Source organism: Ascidiella aspersa, chromosome 1 (genome assembly GCF_963924565.1).
Source record: "Ascidiella aspersa chromosome 1, kaAscAspe10.2, whole genome shotgun sequence".
NCBI lineage: Eukaryota > Metazoa > Chordata > Ascidiacea > Phlebobranchia > Ascidiidae > Ascidiella > Ascidiella aspersa.
This window is the reverse complement of record NC_139447.1, coordinates 18546431-18560147: the sequence shown is the minus strand read 5'-3', so window position 1 is coordinate 18560147 and position 13717 is coordinate 18546431. Positions and strand designations below refer to the sequence as shown.

General features: G+C 35.6%; 1 protein-coding gene across 2 annotated transcripts in view; it reads left to right on the top strand.

Moving 5' to 3' along the window:
* LOC146168153 (3-phosphoinositide-dependent protein kinase 1-like) overlaps positions 1-13717 on the top strand; it is a 40341-nt gene that overhangs the window by 817 nt on the left and 25807 nt on the right. The window contains exon 3 of one of the 2 annotated variants that reach the window (XM_083388792.1): positions 539-676. In XM_083388792.1, coding sequence (XP_083244918.1) covers positions 539-676 — 138 coding nt within the window. Of the gene's footprint in view, positions 1-538; positions 677-10097; positions 10225-13717 lie in introns of those variants that run through there. The other variant, XM_083388793.1, reaches the window with a different exon arrangement.

The following is a 13717-nucleotide window of genomic DNA, read 5'->3' as shown; positions in this document are numbered from 1 at the left end:
GTGGAGTCTTAACTTTATTTTTGCCTATATCAGGGGTGGCCTGTTTTTTTGTTATCCATGCGAAAGCTGTTAATTTATGATGAAATCATCTTGATTAATGTCACTTTTTGCGAGCCTTCTTATAATATTCTAACATTAAGTGAACTATGTTCGTTGGTTTCTTGTACGTATTTACTAAGATTAGGCTATTGCTTGGGTAGAATATTTTATTACATGTTAAACGTCTGTTACAGTCATTAACGCGTTTAGTATACATTGGTTGCTATTTGGTTAACATATAGCACGTTAGGGAGTGTCTAATTAGTAGGTGTTATTTGACTTTGGTACAGAATTGGATTGGATAACGATCTGACTTTCGTTTAATAAATAGTTCGTCTGAAAATTACCGTTTTTAGGTGTTTTCCGGCGTCAAACACCCAGGCAGTTATTGTGCGTTTTTTGCGAAGCCGAAATATAAGTTAAGCACTTTAATGAGTATTTCTATCTCATTAACGTTTTATATATTCAAATATGTTGGCTAAACGATGTTTTTTTGCAGTTAAAATCTTAGAGAAACTCAAACTTTTAAAGTCCGAAAAACTCAAGCAAATAGAACGAGAACAACGTATCATTGGAATGCTTGATCACCCTTACTTTATTAAGTTATATTGGCAATTTGAAGATGAAAAACGTCTTTGTATCCTTTTATATTTTGTAAAGTGGTAGACTTCCTTAAAAAAATACTTCAGTAGAAGTTAAACATATTTTTGCATTGTTTTATTTAAGATAGTACTGGCATGTTTGTTTCGTCTCGGCGTTGCAATCGGATCATATTAATTGGTCTTGCGCACTACCATCGAAACCAGTCATAACAATCAATTATTTCTAATATTGAGCATTATTGTAGTAAATATATTACGGAAAAACTGCAGTAAAAGGTATCAAGATATATATTTTTTGTCTATGAATAATGAATATTAATATAGGTAATAAAAGTCAAGATAAAACTTCTTTCCTCGTTCATGCTAACCGAACTTGAAATCAGATATGTGTTTGGCATTAAACTTTATTTACAAAAATTCGTGCAATATAGCTAAAGAAATAATGTATAGAAAAAGGTCGCGTAGTGCATTTAAAACAATTCGAGACGGAGTAGAAATCAATGTCGAGTCCGATTTAAGCCTAGAAAATAAAGATGAGTTTCAATATCGACTCCAGACGAAGTGGCCGACTTGATAGAACTCTTTTTACCTATTCACATAACTAAAATAGGGTGGACATACCGCAAAAATATTCCACCAACGATTTATAATGTGCTGCCTTTTCGGTTCCAAACTATCTACGGCGCAATCAAACGTCGAACTCAGTAATCGAGTATAGTTTTGAGTTGTAGACTTTGAACTTTAATTCTTCGAAAAAAACATACAACACATGTGTCGCGTGGTATTATTGCATAGGCGTATAATTCTGTTTCGTGAATCAGTTAGTTTTAACGTATAGGAACAAAATAAGTTGACTTCGGTTTGCATCAAATTATCGATCGGAGCCTTGAACTTTCCTCTATTGTTTCTCTGATATAATATATTAAGGTACCGTCAAGGGGGCTACTTTGAACACTTTTTGAAGTTATTGTTTTGTATTTTTTTTTACTTTTTATGCTAATTAGATGTTTCAAATGGTAATTTTTTCTTGTTTAAAATATCTAATTTTGGGGGATTTCCCGCCAAATTTCTATGTGTTCAAAGTTAGGTAGGGGGTATTCTAACTTTGAACACTACGTATTACAAGCACTTTAGGGCCTAATTGACAAGCTCTGTTCAAAGTTAACAGTTCACATAGCATTATTGGTAAAAAAAACTTGGGTATTTAAAACAGGTTTAGTGAAATAATTGCCAAAAAAGGGTACTTTTAAGTAAAAAGGGCCGCACTTTCTAAAAAATCAAATCCCCCCCCCACACACACACACAAAAAGACACCGCGTGGATAGAAAAATAAATCTTTTTATTTAATAGAAGTTCAATAACCATACATCTAAAAGAACAACGAACAGCTAAAACAATTTCTTATGCAAACACAATATTTAGGGCCCCGCTCATTTTTAGGATCAGGAAGCCCGAAAAATCCGCCTTTGTCAATGCTGGTATCTACTATGTTGTGCTTCTTTATCCTACTCATAGTCAACCTCGTCGACACAGTATGGCCATCGCCAACCTTTACCATACTTTGCTAAGGTAGAAACCCTGGCACCTTCCTTAGCCATTTCTATCACCTTTCAAGGGAAATTTGACCCTCTATAATTCTCATGTGCAAAACTCCATTTTCCAACGATTTGGATGTGTTCAACAAACGCATCTTCTTCCACTTCGCTAAAAACTGTTAGATGGCCGGTAGTACCAGTGTGTTTGTTGCTCAACGTTCCCAAAGAAATGTTTTGCATTTTGCTTGCTTTCTCTAACGACATAGACTTTTTCTGAACCGCCCCCATCGCTGTTGACAATGTTTGACTCGAATAGGCTGTAGTGTATAGTTTCGTGATCCAAGTGATCGTTTGTATGCACGAACTATGTTTTACAGTGCTTATCAATAATCTAGTTCATAAAATATGATGAATTAATGGATGTGTTTTTATGCTGAAAAAAAATTAAACTTCCGTATGCATATCATTTGCATGGTCAACGAAAGTACCACTAAGGTATGACGATTCTAAAGTAGGACATTATTTATCAATGATACTTTAATGCAACAACAACACGTATAGGCTACTTTGAACAACACTAAAAACGTATTGATGTCGCCAAAAAAGTAGGTGGGGCTACTTTCAACACTGTTCAAAGTTAGACACACCAAAATAAAAAGATGACCCACTTTAGTAATTTTTAGGTAATGAACGGTATTCTTAACATAAACCCAGTTTTGAATTATCTTTCGTGTGCTAATACAATTCTTAGCACTTCACTGAAAAAAATAGATCAAAACCTCTTTTACCTTCCGAGATCCAACTAGAAGTTTTCAGACTACTTACAAAGTACCAAATGTTGATAAAATTCACGTGGTGCAGTTTTAGTATCAAAGCAGTCCTTACTGTCAACATAGAAATCTTGTTTTAAAATATTCGGAAAGAGCGGGTATTGAAGTCTATTTCATGAAATTTTCAGGGAAAACCGATTTATATTGTGTATTTTACAGACCTTAATGTATGGTGCAATGGATTTTTTAGATTAGTGTTCGAAGTTAGAGTGCTGTTCAAAGTAGCCCCTCATGACGGTAGCAATAAACGCATATTTTTAAGTTGTTACTAAGCAAAACTGTTATCTTGAATTCCATTAATATTAAACCTTTATAGTTGTAAACTCACACATTCCGGTTTTTATTTGGCGTTTTTACCTATTGCCTTGCTTGTCATTTTGTTGGGAAATAATCTTTTTGTCAAGGTTGCTCCAGAACCAAGATCTTTACAAAGCCTTTTGTAAACATTCATGTATTCTGTTTACAAAATTCATAAGTTTGATGATTCGGTTTAGGCATTCTAATAATTTTGGTGTCATAATTGTGGCACAGTCAGCAAACTTGTTGTCCAATTTTTTGAAGTCCCAGTTGTCCAATTTACAAACTTTTACCAGTAGAAACAATTTTCTTGAATTTACCCAAAAGATTTAAAATATCTTCCCTTTTTGTTTTATCAGGCAGTTCTTTACTCATCAGTAATTCAGATTCTACGTATTTGTTTTGTATGTATTGTACATACAAGTAGTTTACAATCGGTTTATTCGTCAACCTGAGTGGCGAACACCAAATCAGAGACTCGAATTATTTGGCTTACTGATAAACAATGTCAGCAAACACCCATTTTATCGACGCTTTTGGTAGTGTAATTGGAAAGAGATACACTTGCAAACCAAAAAGGTCGAGTAGATCGACAGCATCTTCAGTTGATGTGACTGAGAAGCACATTAAGCATCATTTATAAGAGATGGGACGCAATTGTTATCAGTTGACACCTTATCAACACCGCTGTACCTGTTTAACACCTGAAGGTGCTAAATAATGGCCCAACTTTTGAAACTCGTGCATTGCCACGACCCTAAAAGTCTAGACTTTTCTGCCATTGGATGCCCTAATTGTCGTAGACCTTTTTGCTTAGAAATGCACTAATTTCTAACGGATCGGGTGTTCGGGACATATCTTGTTTTTGCTCGAATTATATGGGCCGAAAATTTATTTTCGGGTCATATCTTGATTTTGCCGTTATTATATAGGCCAAAAATTTATTTTCGGGACATATCTTGTTTTTGCCGCTTTTCTTTTTTGGTTTCCTATGGTTTCCTATGGCATGTTTCAGACCGATTTTTGTCCGTAGCTTTATAGAAAAAGTATACATCGTAGAACCTTCAAATTTTCAGACATAGCGTAGAGTGGTATGTGGGTGCTTTGTACAAGTTTATGAGGCTGCACCCCCAGGGGCCTTTGCTTGGGGGGCAAAAACCTGAAATATTGCGTTTTGTAGCTAACGACTGCCATCTAGCAGCAGAACAACTTTCATACAGAATTCGTTCATATTCGCTTGCTTTGTCCAGCTTGTGAAGTGACGAAGCGACCTGACGCCTGCTGCGCTTTATTGTCCCGCGCGTGAGACTTTCATTGTGCGAAGTGGCACGTCCAAAACTGGGCACGTGCGACTTGCATTTTAAAAAGAGGCTTCTCTTTAGTAAAATTACTTAATGCTCTTAGGAAATAACTTATTTTACCGCCGCAAATTTAAATGCGTAATCTGATAGCAACTCCAATCCAACATACCAACACCTGGCCTACACAACTTAAAATTGTGTGTTGATATGTTGGATTGTAGTAACATACTATACAGGTGCAAATAGCAAATATTCTCCGAATACGATTTTTTCAAATATTCTTCAAATCTTCTTTCATCGTATTGTCGCGGTAATACAAAAAGAGGTAAGGCCGTGAATAAAGTTTTACCCACCGTACAATTAACGCATTTCGAGTAGGGATGTTCAAGGCAGAATATCGGCGACACATTTATAATGCTTGCTTTAAATGCGGCGTCAGCATTTTTTCGGGCTACCAATTACTTTGCGATAAGCTTCGCCTAATAATCAAGTGTCATTAGGGTGTATTTACCGCCGCAAATTGAATTGCGAAATAGTGAAAGGCATGAAGGCAGTCTACGCCTTCATTTTCCTTAACTTGTTTCTGCAAGCGAAAACAAATATGGGCCGAAAACTTCCCCACTTAAAATATGCCTTTGATGCAAAAGGGGTTTAAATATGGCGCAGAATTTGGGGAATGATCGAAACATATATTTGACAAATAGAATTTACGTAGATAATGCGTATGGCCATTTTATTACATTTTGACCAGCTTATGTGTTTGAAAATCAAATATTATCATTCTCTTAAATACTAAAAATGGTTGAACGCCTATGGTTTGCTATACTTTTGCAAACTTTTACTCGGTAATTTTTTACCATGGCTTGGTCCGAGCAATCACTGTTAAAACAGGCTTTAAATCTGTAGTTTCAAACAATATGAAAAACACTATTATGTGCTCAATACGCAAACTATTAAATCGAAAGTTTTGCTAGATGTTTAGGCCTGATGTTGGTATGCTGGTTGGAGCAAGATGCACAACAGGTGCTAACAGAGAGGCGTACACTGCCTCAAGATTTCGCATTTAAATGTGCGGCGGTAATTACACCCTATTGACACTTGCTTATTAGGCGAAGCTTATCGCGAAGTAATTGGTCACCCGAAAAAAAGCTGACGCCGCATTGAAAGCAAGCATTATAAATGAGTCGCCGATATTCTGCTTTGAACATCTCTACTCGCAATGCTTCCCTCCGTTAATTGTACGGTGGGTGAAACTTTATTCACGGCCTTACCTCTTTGTGTATTACCGCGACAATACGATGAAATACGATTTGAAGAATATTTGAAAAAATCCTATTTGGAGAATATTTGCTATTTGCACCTGTTCTGTATGTTACTCCAATCCAACATATCAACACACAATTATAAGTTGTGTATAATAATATAATAACTTATGGCTTTGAAGCGAAAGGGGTTCAAATATGGCGTAGATTTTGGGAAATGATCGAAACATATATTTGATCAATACAAATTTACGTAGATAATGCTTACGGCCATGTTATTACCTTTTGGTCAGGTAGCATGTTTAAAAAGCAAACATTTTCATTATCTCTAAATGATTTAACGTCTATGGTTTGTTATACTTTTTCCAACTTTCACTGGGTAAATTTTTACCATGCCTTGGTCTGAGCAATCACTGTTGAAACAGAGTGTACTTATAATTGTGTGTTGATATGTTAGTGTTTTTCATATTGTTTGAAACCAGATTTAAAAGTCTGTTTTAACAGTGATTGGTCGGACCAAGCCATGGTAAAAAATTACCGAGTAAAAGTTTGCAAAAGTATAGCAAACCATAGGCGTTAAACCATTTTTAGTCTTTAAGAGAATGATAATATTTGATTTTCAAACACGTAAGCTGGTCAAAATGTAATAAAATGGCCATACGCATTATCTACGTAAATTCTATTTATCAAATATATGTTTCGATCATTCCCCAAATTCTGCGCCATATTTGAACCCCTTTCGCATCAAAGGCATATTTTAAGTGGGGATGTTTTCGGCCCATATCTGTTTTTGCTTGCAGAAACAAGTTAAGGAAAATGAAAAACAAAATATATAATATATATAAAGTACACAATACAAAATATTAAAAAAAAATTAAAAAAAAAAAATTTAAAATAAAGTAAAAATTTAAAATAAACACTAAGCCCTGAAAATATACCCCCTGACAAAATATACAACAACCGCATCCCCGTCTAGTTTTTGCCGCTATTCCTAGCGACAGAAAAACTTCAATACAGAATGCTTTCATATCACTTTCTTTATTCAGCTCGCGTCGCGACGAGGCGGCTGCTGGCATCCCTGCTGTGCCTTATTGTCCTGCGCGTGCAACGTTTTTGTTCGAAGTGGCTTGTCTAGTAAAACTAGACGCATGCGACTTGCCTTTTATAAGGAGGCCTCTCTAAGTAAAAAAACCTATTGCTCTTACAACACAAAATATTTTACCACCGCAAATTTAGATGCGAATCCTGGAGGCAGTGTACACCTCTCTGTGAGGACCTGTTGTAATTGTTGGACCATTCAAACATATCAACACCAGGCCTAAACAAATATAATTATACAAGGGCCGCAACAACAAAAAGCTTAAGTTTAACGCATTCTTAGCGACGACGTTACAAAGCTACGTCACAACATGGCGTCATAAATAAATAAATATTGCGTTTTTGGATTTAAATTGGCAAAACTTGCAATATAAAAGGTGGCTTATGAGGTACATAAACGTGTTTGCATAATGTTCAAAACTACAGATTTAAACTCTGTTTCAACAGTGATTGCTCACACCAAGGCATGGTAAAAATTTACCCAGTAAAAGTTGGAAAAAGTATAGCAAACCATAGACGTTAAATCATTTAGAGAGAATGAAAATATTTGCTTTTTAAACATGTTAGCTGGCCAAAGTGTAATAACATGCTTGTACGTTATCTACGCAAATTCAATTTATCTAATATATGTTTCGATTATTTCCCAAATACTACGACGCCATATTTGAACCCCTTTCGCATCAAAGCCAGAAGTTAAGTGGGGAAGTTTTCGGCCCATATCTGTTTTTGCTTGCAGAAACAAGTTAAGGAAAAAATATAAAATATAAAATATACAATACAAAATATCAAAAAATTTAAAAAAAAATTTAAAATTAAAAAAAAAAAAAAAAACACCAAACCCTGAAAATATACCCCCTGACAAAAATATACAACAACCGCACCCCCGTCTAGTTCTTTTATGGTTTGATTTTTTTGGTTTGTTTCAGACCGTTTTTTGCCCAGAGTTTACAGTGAAACTATAATTCGGAGAGAATTCAAATGTTCCTACACGATGGAGGCTTATATGTAGATGAGCTTTTAAGGGTTTAGAAGTCTATTTAAGCTGGGGGTACAAATTGCAAACAAAATATGACGTCATCGTAAAATTGATTTTAGCTATGTACTTCTATCTAGCGGCGGCAATATTTCCTAAAAAGAATATGGTTGAAACGGCACCTGTTCTACAGACTGTCTCGCGTTAATACGCGATAAAGGGAAACAGATTCCGCCAGAGGAGTACATTCTGCTTTGGAACGCCAGACTCGAGTATGCCAATACTTACAGCCGAAACCTAAACATCTTTCCTGCTATCGGCTGTTATATGCAATTATGAAAACTGTCCATTATGATTTTAAAAGCCTTTTGTGTAATTTTATTTTATCATTAATGCAACTAGGCAAACCACAATATAATCAATTCTTTGAAATGTATCACGTCTCTTTAAAAACACGAACTACGGTATGTAGCGGCTATGGTATGTTACGGATTGTACACTAAAAGCTAACATTGTATAACCTTGTAGCCCTAGTATGATTTAGCTCGTTTTAAGGGAATCGTTGCGCAATTCTGTAAGATTTACAAAATTTAACATTGTATCTCATGCGGCCCTTTGTAACAAACTTGCCCATTCTGGTTAGAATGTTTAATTCAATGTTGCTCGTTGAATATAGCCTATGACAATTATACCTCAGCGCACACCATAACATAGCGTGCGCAGTAATTCAAGAGTTAAAGCAGTGTTTTTCTACCTTTTTTGTTGCAAACTAAAAACGAAACGTAAGTACCCTACGACAGTTCGGCTTTTCACTGAACTTTTCGTAAGAGAACCAAGCCATAATACATTGGCATAAATACTATTTTATGATCCTTTTTTATGATAAGTCTTTGAATTGCTCTGGCAATTTTATCTAATATTGGAGAAATCTACTCAATAAAGCCAACCAAATCAAACGGCGACCCATAGGTCGAGAAACACTGTGCAAAACTTAAAAATGGCGAGATAAGACCTTGCTTGCTGCACGGGCGTTGGTCACACCCAGTGGTGGGATTCAAATTTTTTGTCAGCCGGTTCTATCACAAAAGTCATATATTTCAGCCGGTTCTGTTACAAAAAGTCATACTTTTCGAGAAATAAGTATTTGAAAGAACAGGATGCAACCCAAGGTTCCAGCGAAAGGTTGGAACCGGCTAAATCTCATCACTACTAACAGGCAGCCACACTAAAAGCAGCAGTCGTCTCATGACTTGTACTTATGAGTTATGAAGCAACAATTAAATTTTCAAATAATCACAAAAGGAAAAGTACTACAAATATAAAAATTAACACAATGTATGATTGTTACGTGCGACCTTGACCATTGCACATTTTGAAAAAACAAACACGTGAGCTACTTGGATCCAAAAAATCAATGTATGGAATAAGATGCAAAAATCCATTGACAGTAACCAGTAATGCTAACCGGTTCGCTGATCTCATAAAACTCCACGAGACGGTTCTATAGAACCGGTGCGAACCAGACTTGGACAACTAGATAAAACTAGTTTTCTAATTCATTGAATTAGAGCAAAATGCGGCTAATTCTACTTGTAATCTAATTTGCGAATTGCTTGTTTGCTCTAATTCTAGTTAATTTGGATTTTACCAAAAATGCTACTTTGTCCAACGGCATTTTTAGTCTCTCAGTTCAAACACAGAATTTCAATTAAAATTTTCTGGTTGGAACGACTTGTATGTAATTTTTACAGGCTAAAAATCATAAAAATGCATACAAATTAGCACACACATATTTACCATTCACGTTCTTATAACAAAAAATTGTGATTAAATTAAATTGATTGTAAAAACTAAATGTGATTCTAGTTCAAACTCTAGTTGAAATTTGATTTTTTAGGAATTCGGTAATTCTAATTCGAAAAAAACTCAAAACTATCTAATTCTAATTCTAATCTAATTAGGAAAATCTAAAATGCTCTAATTTTAATTCTCATCTAATTTTAAAAAGTTGAAATAAATCTAGTTGTCCAAGTCTGGTGCGAACCGGCTGAATCCCACCACTGGTCACACCTCAATATTAATCAGAATAGTAGAATTACTGTGGTTAATACACGCAAATGGTACACAAAATGTTCATAAAAGGTAACTACAGGGAAATAAGTAATCCAATATGGGGAATAACCCAAAATGATCCTTGCAGTTCCGTTTTGCGATTTGCTCTCTACTACAGCGCTCCGCAACCGGTGTGCCGCGAGACTATGCCAGGTGTGCCGCGACATTCCCGGAGGTGTGTTAGCCTACTTGCGTTTTTAAGGGTAAATTGATATAAATTAATCAATAAAATTAACGCAAAAAGCTGGTTATCGCATCATGGCAATTATTTTCAACTTATGCTAAAATCCAGGTGTAATATTATGGCCTTTCCATAGTATTTCAAACAGTTTTTAAAACCTATGTTACCTTCTTTTATCGAAAATTAAGTATTAAAATAGGTTTTTTGACTGACTTGACTTCCAGGAATTTACCAGGAGTACAGACTTACGACAAATATTTTCAAACATTACGCGAAAGTGTTAAAGGGAGATTAACCATGCGCTCGAAACCTATGGAACATCATTGTAAATACATTATTGGCAGTATGTGACTGTAAAATTAATAATTAGTTGTTTCGAAAAAATAAATTAGGCAAAAAAATACAAAGCACCAAGGTCAGGTTTCATTTTTCGAATGCTATTAAAAACCCTCTGCTCCAATCAGGTATTGCAAAGGGGTACAATTTTCAGAACTTTGACTGGGTTAAAAATTTTAGGAAATCTGCAAAACCGCAAAATAAGAAATTAAAGGAATATAATACATAAAATTTTCGGCGCGTTTCATCATAGATCAAGTCGTGCCTTTTTAGATTCGCTGCCTATACAACATTTCATGATATTGTCATTTGTCGATCGACATACAGTTTGTAGGTGTGCCGCCAAATTGTTTTAACTCTGTCGATTTCGGTCTCATGGCTGAAGTCCCTGTGGCCGTCTTAAGATGTTTTAGGAAGACCGTAAAAACAGAAGATAAAACAGTATGAAACGTCAAATATTCGGCGCCTACGGCGTGTTTGATCAAAAGTCGACGATTTTCCCTGGGCAGCCTGGAATATTGCTTTTGTTATCTATTATCGATGTTCATATATTTCGTAGGTGTGCCGCCATATATTTTTTAGCTCTGTTGGTGTGCCGCAAGTGAAAAAAGGTTGCGGAGCACTGCTCTATACCAAAAGCTAGTCAACCCACAAAATCTCAGGCGCTGCTGGTCTGAAATCCTACCACAACATTTAAACAATTATTAAATTAACGCTAATTGTTTGGGTTAGGCTCCAGGTTTGGGTCTGGGTGGGTTTGGATTTTGCGTGGTGGAGACGATTTTGCAGCTTGAAATTGCGCGGCTATAATAACATTTCCGCCCAAATTTGAGCGGCTTTAATAATGTTATTTGAAAACTTGCATGGATGAAAATGGAGTACTATACTGAAAGCTGTTAGCGCGACCAAAGTTTTTGTGCGTTTGAGCAGCTTTTCGCGGCTGACCGCATTTGACATTGATTTTACATGAAATGCGCGGCTGTAACAGCAGCTTAGCAGGAAACTGCCGGGAGATAAATCTTCCGCATAGGCCTTATATTCCAACCTGGCATCGCACTATCGGTTTTTACTATAGTAGGCCCCTACTCAATTTTTCAGCCGTGCAAATTTTATAAATAACGTTATTACAGCCGCGAAAATTTGAGCAAAAATTTTATTTCCACCAGCGTTGTTAGACTGAATCCCCACCGGTTAGACACAAACGCTTTAAAGCAGTCTGATTGAGACTAATGAGATGGAACGCTATTTTTTTTGTTGTCTCGTCTCCACCGACCAGAGGTGACGCAAATCGTTCCCACAGCAAACAGATACGACTAAACGCGTTTTTAGCGAGATAGTGCGTGCACTACTTTTTACCGTGTCTGAAGATGCTTTTTGATAGAAACCAAGAGTTTTTTACTGTTTTATGTAGGTTTTAAATTAGAAATGTTATTTCAAATGGTTCAGCAGGTATTTTTTTAATTCTAATGAAAATGTATTCCTGGAACGGTTGAAAAGCCTTTTAATTTGTATCTTTCTTTTCTATATCTGATTTTACCAGCTTGACTAGTTCAAAAAACAATTTTGAAGACATCCTTGCGTAATTTTGAAACTTATCTATGTTTTAAGAAAGTGCGACAAAGTATATGGAAATAACCCTCTTTATACCTTTTTTCACAAATAGGGTGTACCCAGTACTTGTGTTGTCATATAAACTGCTGGTTACGTTTCAAAATACATATATCTGCCAAAATTTACATTTTATTTTCTTCCGCCATGATCACGACTGAATTATACAGCCTAGCTTTGGCCAGTTCAAGTTTCGCGCGCTTTGTCGGTGGGGATTGGACAGAGTCGCTTTCATAATCGGCGCGACAAGTCAACAGTCAGACATGTTTCGTCGCGTCGTGTCTGAGGTCCGGTGGGGATCCAGCCTTACAGCCGCTCAATTTCAAGATGCAAAATCGTCTCCCTCGCACAAAATCCAAGTTTCCAATCTGGCCACACCCTAACTCAATTTCCCAAATAACGTGCATTGTATTAGGAATCATGACCAGCGCCAAATCTCTTTCATTAATTTCCACAGCAAAATAAACATATTTACAGAACTTAAAAAAAAAATTACCACCACACTAAGACTTAAAAATTAAAAAAAATATTAATATTTGCCATGAAATACAAATGAAAGCATTTCTGTGCCGTTTAATCTACAGATTGGGGTAGGCTTTGATAACATGTTTCCATTGTTCACACTCGGTGGCACTGGTACGGGGCATAAGGGTTCAAATCGACAATAACTTATATTAATATTCATAACTGATCGCAATAATTTTTAAATGCTGCGTAGCATGCTTAATTTGAGGTGGAACTATACAAAATTTTTTTACATGGAGTGAATATGCGGAATAGGCGTTTAAAAATGATCGCAATCAGCTATGAATAGTAATAAAGATTATCGCTGATTTTAACCCTTATGCCCAATGCCAATGCCCAGTACACCATTATGGGTATTGTGGTATACTTTTTTTCCTAAAAATTCTGTCATATATATGTTTATTTTGCCCTTTTATTTATTTTATGCTGTGTAGTTTCTAGTCATTTGGTTTAATCTTTCAAGGACAGTGTCTACTCGATGTGGTATTTTAGTTGCTTTGCAGATTTTATAGTAAATTGAAGTCGATACCGTAATGAAATAGATTATATTAGGATTTAACCTAGTAACATTGCAGCCCCGCATTTTGGATAAAATGCTGTGATGATATTCAGTCAGCCATGCAAACTGAAGTCAGCAAACACGTAAAACTTTAACTGCGCCTTCAGTTTTTAGTAGTAATTCATTTAATGCGGAATTTTGAATGGTAACTTTATTAAGCCTCTTAACATCAAGCTGCTTTAACATCCAAAGTTTCCAATCAAGCTCTTCTGCCATTTTACACCCGTAACATTTTTTAATAGTTTGCCCAAACTATTTGTATAATATTTGGAATCACTTTGAAAAAGTCAGCAAATATTTCTGGAAGAAGCTATTTACCCAGACAACAAAGTAGAAAAAAAAATTAAATCATTATAGATAACTAATGGGTGTTGCATTTTATCTGCTTTTATTTCAAAATTATCGGCAGACTATATAAAAATGTTGGCAACCTCTTACAAAAGTGTTGACAAACTACCA